Source organism: Centruroides vittatus, unplaced genomic scaffold (assembly GCF_030686945.1).
Source record: "Centruroides vittatus isolate TY-2023 unplaced genomic scaffold, ASM3068694v2 contig_2672, whole genome shotgun sequence".
NCBI classification, from domain to species: domain Eukaryota; kingdom Metazoa; phylum Arthropoda; class Arachnida; order Scorpiones; family Buthidae; genus Centruroides; species Centruroides vittatus.
Genome location: NW_027121702.1, coordinates 23336 through 29967, shown reverse-complemented (window position 1 = coordinate 29967; position 6632 = coordinate 23336). Strand labels below are relative to the sequence as shown.

The following is a 6632-nucleotide window of genomic DNA, read 5'->3' as shown; positions in this document are numbered from 1 at the left end:
GACAAATAGAACAGATGTTCAGGAAATCCAGCACTAAGCCCATAGAGCTGTCCGAATTATTTTCCTGCACATTTATTATAGAACAAAAACGCTTCTAAAGCTTTTATAAGTACGTTAAGATTCTTTGTGGTTTATAGTTTTTAAGAAAATCATTGAAATCCTTATCTTGTAGGTCTTCGTTAGTGAGTGGTTTAAAGTGGATTTTAATAACTCTGTCACGTCAATTGTAGCTGCACTTTCAATCCATGCTTATCATGTCATTTAAACTTTCTACAATTTGTGGTAATACTGTTTTTAATTAAATAAAATTCATTTCTTTAAATTAAACAATATAGTTTATCAAATAATTTTAATTATTTATGCTTTTGTTTTGAGTTTTTATTAATTGCTTTTTCCGGTAAAATTATATTAGTCACTTATGAGAAAACGTTTGATTGAAAAGATGAAATGAACGTTTTATTGTCATACTCACCGTGACTAGCAACTATGAAACGAAAAATGATTGATCTTTACGTTGGAGAAACAAATACCTAGCGGGGTATGTTGTACCTATTTCCGTTTTCCTGTTACCTATTCCTATTTCAAGATAAAAGCTATTTTTCATACTGTTTCTTTTATTATAATTACTTTTGTTTTGTAAAACTACAGCGTACTAAAGTTATTAAAATCACAACATCGCTCATTATGATGAAAATTAACGTTCCTCAAGTATCACGAGTAGCACTTGCGGAACAGATCGAGATGTAATGTATTGGTGCATTCGCATTGACAAATCTAACAATTAATCAACGCCGTCTTTCATTCGTGCTGGCCCTTGCAGATCAGACAAACAGTGAGATGGGGCAGCATAAACTGTAATATCCAGTGGCGTAGCTACATATTCAGAGCCCTGGAGCAAGTATAATCGGTGCGCCCCCTTGTTTCTCGGAAGAGGTCTGGCAAAATTTATTTTGAACATTTAATTTATAAACATATATCTAATTATTGACGAAACTATGTCTTGTCTATAAAATCGCGCTGTTGTCAACGGCTGGACACCTTAGAGGTATGAAGGAGTACATATCAGGAGTTGCAATTTGGCACAGAGTATTTGGTGCTCAAATTATGCGCACATAAAATAAATAGACTCGTAGATAGTCAGGGGACCGAGAACCGAATCTAGATAAAATACAAAATGGCGACACTTTTTCTATAAACAGGCGCTAGTGCGAGATTTGCGCATGCGTTGCTCGTTGGGAATTTCGAAATGCGAACGTAGCGAAATCGAATTTTGACAAATGTGTGACACACGTTATGCGTGTATTCTCTTGCTCACGTCGTTTCGCAGGATGACGAGAGCAACGTCGGAACAATTCGGGTACAAATATCTTCCCGGTTACCGTAGCCAAAAATAAGCCCGTGACAACCCAACCCGTCGTAACCACGGCGGCAACGAAGCCCACCGTAATCAATGCCAGGACCCCGAGTATAGGTGTCGGCTTTTCCTCATTGGTTAGTGCTCATTTTTCTCTTTTCCTTAGAAAACAGTGCGCGGTCGAGCCCTGAGTCTCCGAGACACAGTCTCGTCTCAAAAATAGTCTTGCCGTTTTACTTGTTTCGACTTACAACCTTATTTAATTAAAAACAATTTATTCGAGAATCAAGGGAATTTAACAATAAAATATTCAATTTAATAAATACAAAAATCATAATAAAACGAAATCGCTGTCGTCGCCGGTAAAGTTAAAAAAATGAGGCATGCTGCAATAATGTCAAACAAGCTACTCGAGGCTGCGGTGTGAATTAAAAGTAGTTCGGTAACTTCGCGTATAGAAGTAATTTCTTTTACCTGAGTATAAAAACACATTTTAAATCGAAGCAGTTGAGGTCCAAAAGTAGGCGAAATGTCGGAGGGATATGTCCGTTGTAACAATCCCGATCCTTCCAGAATATTTTTATCAGATGACGCTACGAGATATGCGGATGGAAAGCACCTAAAAAGTGTACATAATTGTCGAATGGATTCAAATATAATAGTTAATTGATTAATTATTAAATCCAAGATTGATTTAATAATTGGTTTTAACAAGTTTTTATTTCGTCCTTTCTAACTTGGCGCCTCTGGTGATTCGTGCGCCTGGAGCAGTTTGCTCCAACTGCTCCACGGTAGCTACGCCTCTGGTAATACCGTTAAAACATTTGTGATCAAATCGATAACATCCTTAATATAAATCAATAAATCTCTGTTCAATTTTCAATAAAATTTTCTGTATTTAATCTAGAGCATTATTATAAAATTGTACCGAAAGTATCTATATGACCGTATAAAAAATTTACGTAAATTCGAAGTTACGTACTAAGTTCAAAGTAAGTAGGGCTTAGGTAAATCGGAAACTAACTATATAAATAAAATTTAAATTTACCAATTTTCTCTGTATAATGTTTGATTTAGTCAGTGAATAATATTTAAATAATGTTAAATAGCTCGAGGCATCATAGCGCTGTGGATTATACTATGTCACAATTATACTCATTAGCCTATGGGCGGAAGGCCAGATGATCGAGACAGTTAAGGCGTCAGTTTACTTCTCTGGAGACTCGGATCAATTTTGGACGGACGAAGAATGTGGTCCGTTCCGTATATGTCGGACCTCGTCGTCCCTATTTTGAGCCTGATCAATTTACAATTATAAAGAGAATAGCGAGGTTGAGGCCGAAGTTTTAAACGCGAAAACCTGTACGTCGGACGTTCAGCGCCGCTTTCTTGTAAGCCTAGAAGTTTGACAATGGCGTTTGGAACGCCGAGCATGATTCCACTGACTTTCCAAACGCCATTGTCAAACTTCTAGGCTTACGGGAAAGACTGCGCTGAACGTCCGACGTACACGTTTTCGCGTTTAAAACTTCGGCCTCAACCTCACTAATAAGGCCGTGTTACTATTCACTTGGCGAAAAGAGTAAAATAAAGTATAATACTTTATCACGCGGATTAGCCGATAGTAATTATCAATTAATAACAGCATCTATATTAATAATTTCTATTCTTATAAAATAATTTTTTAATTAAAATAAAAAAATTCAGCCTTTAATATCGGTAGCTTATTTTAAGAGATTTTGTTTATTTTATAACGAAGCTTGTGTTAATTGAGAATGCTGCCTATCAGAGTTTGGTTTTAAAAATTATGTTTTATTAAAACTTTATTATTTATATACAAATATTTAAAAAGAAAAATATCTATTGTATATAATTTTAATTTTTTTTTAATTAGAAAAAAGTTTCATTTGTAAATATTTTTCAGCTGGCAACATTGTCCAATCGAGCGTATTCCATAATATCGCGACCATGTGGAAGTTTAGTCGACGTTTACTTCAGACATTTAACAGGACTCGATTTTATTCTAGATGTCTTCTTGAAGTCAATACGACACTAGCACAGAAAAATAATGTGAAATGCTGGAAATTACCTACTCATACTTTAAATGTGAAACATTATTCTACAAATAATATTACTGTTGGAAAAACAGATAAGAAACTGTTGTCATTCAAATGTAAAGTTTGTGAAACGAGAGTGACCAAATTCATATCGAAGATTAGTTACGAAAAAGGCGTTGTGATTGTTCGTTGTCACGGATGTAATAATAATCATCTCATCGCAGACAATTTGAATTGGTTCAGTGATTTAAATGGACTCAGGTTAGTATATAATAAAAAAATAAATAAAACCAAAACTTTTGTCTTAAAAAAGCTTAATTGTAGTATTTGTTATAGATTCCCAGTACAGTAAAACCTTAAGAAAACTGCTAAATTAAGCGGTAGTCTTGTTAAAAGAGGTGACGAAAATCTAATGGATAGAATAGTGTATATGGTTAATAATCTAGTATAACACTACTATAGTAGTGGTATACTAGATAATAAACTGTATACAGTATACTAGTATTATATTGTGTAGGCAGTAGAGGAAAGATTATTGACAAAATGCTACGTATTTATTAAAACTACTGCAAGAAAATGTATTTATTAATACATCACATGTAATTGTTTACTGTACATGAAAGTGTAATGCAGCTTAAATGTTTGATTTAAAGAAATTTGAGACACTTCTAATTTTTGATAAGATGATGTTTACAATATATTTTTACTATTTGGTCAGATTCCAAAATCTGCATAAATCCCACTTAAATTTGTCATCCTTAATTACAATTTTTCCTTTTTAAATATAAAGATTAAATTCATTAACTTTGTCATATTATTTAGTTTCATAAGAATAAAGAATAGACTAAGAGGATATTAACAGCAAATTATGTGCATTTTCCATGATAGGTCCAAATAAGAGAAAATGGAGACATTGGAGTTGGAGAAAGAAAGATTAAGATGTACTTATATACCTAATGCAACATGCTCAATTGTATATTGTACAGTACATGCTTATGATTTTGATTTAATTATCCTGGAAATTGGTTGCCTCAAAGAGTTATTTTACACAAAGTGATTGAGTCTAGGTGGCCATTGGTCATGTAAAGGAGTGATTGACTTACGAACAATGAGTGCTGTCATAAAAATAATCTTTAAGAAAGAAAATCTGGTCATCCAAAAAAAGTGGTTGGCTTAAAGGGGGCAATCATTTAGAGAGATGTACAGTAAAACCTGTCTATGGTGACCACCCGTGGTTCTGTTCCAAATATGAGAATTATAAAAATTTAATTTCATTAAAAGTTGTCAGAACGTGAGATGACATTGGCTGCATTCATCAGACTCAACAGTTGTAACTGAGCAAATTGGTAGCTGTCCAACATAGCAACCTGGATCTGCTGAACGTTGCATTGGAACAAAAAGCCTCATTGGTCAGGTTTAGGTAGAGTAAATGAAAGATGCTACCAAATGTGATGTCAAAATACCAAACATGTTCCAAAAGACCACTACTGTAGTGTTCAACAGAAAAATACTCAACAGCTCGGGAACTGTTGAGTCTGCCGAATGCAGCCATTTTATATTGATATGATTACCCTAGAAAATATAAAGGATTCTCATTTACTTATCATCTAGACCAGTGTTTTCCAACTGCCAAATATTTGACTGCTGATGCTGGTGCAGTTGATTAGATTGATATTTTGCTACATACAGTATCCATAGATAAGTATGATTTATAGTTCTATTTAATTACTGATCCAAGTAAAATTATCCATAATTTTACTGGTTTGTGATGAGAGACACTGATCTAGACAATACAGAGCATATAGTTATTTGGAGCCTAATGATGATCAAGGTTTATTATTTTCTTTGGGATCATCCTAGATATTAATTTCAAATGGATTAGTCTTAGAAGAAAAATCCAGCTGCTACTGAAATTGAAACCTGCATCATATGCTACATCATCAGTCAAGTTACAGATTTACAAATCCATTCGCTAATTAACAATTATTGGTATTGAAATAAAACTAAATTATATTGTGGTTACTTATCTTTTTATTCTCACATAAAGCTTTTTCAAGCTAGTACATAAATACAAAATCAGAAATAAACCAAACATTTAACATCATTCTTGTGAGTATTGTTTTCAGTAGTAATTATAATTTATCTGATAGAGTAAATAGCTACAAATAGTTTTAGTGCACAGAATGCAAATTCATCAATATTGTATATTTTAACTATGTAGAAATGAATGTAACTACTACTTCTTAACATAGTATTATTGTTGATCTTAAATAGAGATTCAAAAAAGTTTTGTTTATATAAGATTTGTCTGTTACACTGCAAAACATTTTACAGGCAGATTTATTTTAACAAAGTACTTTCATCTTTTTGTGTGACTAAATTGAACAAAGATATTTTTAAGATTAAATGTTTAGAGCAAGATTTTGTCAAAATTTGTTTTAAAAATATTGACTTTTCCATAATTAAATGTATAAATTTGAGCATTTACAACTAAAAATTTTTTGAAAGGTTTGATATGACATTTTTCAATAAAATTAAATTTTCAAGTTTGTCCAGAGTTAAAAACAACCTCCAATAGTTGTAGATAGGAACATATCCAGTATTAAATCAGGAAATGGAAAATATTCATGCAATAACAATTTTAAAAAAATAACTTGATGCAATTTAACGATTATTCCCGTTGAAAGGGAATTTGTTGTCATAAATTTCATATAATTCGTTATATGAGATTTGTTTGTTGCATAGTAACTTGATTACTGACATGACAGTACTGCTTAATATAAAGATTTGACATCAAATTCAACATATTTCCCTTTATGGTCACATAACCCTCGTTGCAAGTACTGTAAAGTTAAATATTTCGGTTAATCCAATAACAGTAAGTTGTTTGAATGAAGTACAAACTTAAAGAATTGAATGTGGTTTCAAACTTCCTAAGACTATTTAATATTTCTTTATAAAAAAAATATGCTTAATATATGAATTTTCTTAATTTCAGAAATATCGAAGAGATATTAGCTGCCAAAGGAGAATCAGTAAATCGGCTTCCTTCGGAAGATTTAGAATTTATTGAGAAAACTATAAGCGAGGAATCCAATTGAATATAATAATTGCTTTAAGTGTTTCCAACATTTGTAAAATTTGTATATAAAAAATTTATTTACATTTGTTTTTAATAAAATAATCATTACGTTTGAAGGAATGATTTTTATTACACACAA

At 32.1% G+C, this 6632-nt stretch overlaps 1 protein-coding gene across 1 annotated transcript; it reads left to right on the top strand.

Annotated features, from left to right (window-relative positions):
- Positions 1 to 3322: 3322 nt before the first annotated feature.
- LOC136971659 (DNL-type zinc finger protein-like) lies at positions 3323 to 6512 on the top strand. The gene is made up of 2 exons (XM_067266128.1): positions 3323 to 3672; positions 6410 to 6512. Exons 1-2 carry the CDS (start codon positions 3323 to 3325, stop codon positions 6510 to 6512), a joined length of 453 nt encoding a protein of 150 aa, XP_067122229.1.
- The last annotated feature ends 120 nt before the right edge of the window (positions 6513 to 6632 follow it).

What these genes read in the sequence shown, in the direction of transcription:
- LOC136971659 (XM_067266128.1), top strand. Translation starts at nt 3,323, where the DNA reads ATGTGGAAGTTTAGTCGACGTTTACTTCAGACATTTAACAGGACTCGA. An exon ending in AGTGATTTAAATGGACTCAG is followed by an intron (nt 3,673 to 6,409) that starts GTTAGTATATAA and finishes TCTTAATTTCAG; the next exon opens with AAATATCGAAGAGATATTAG.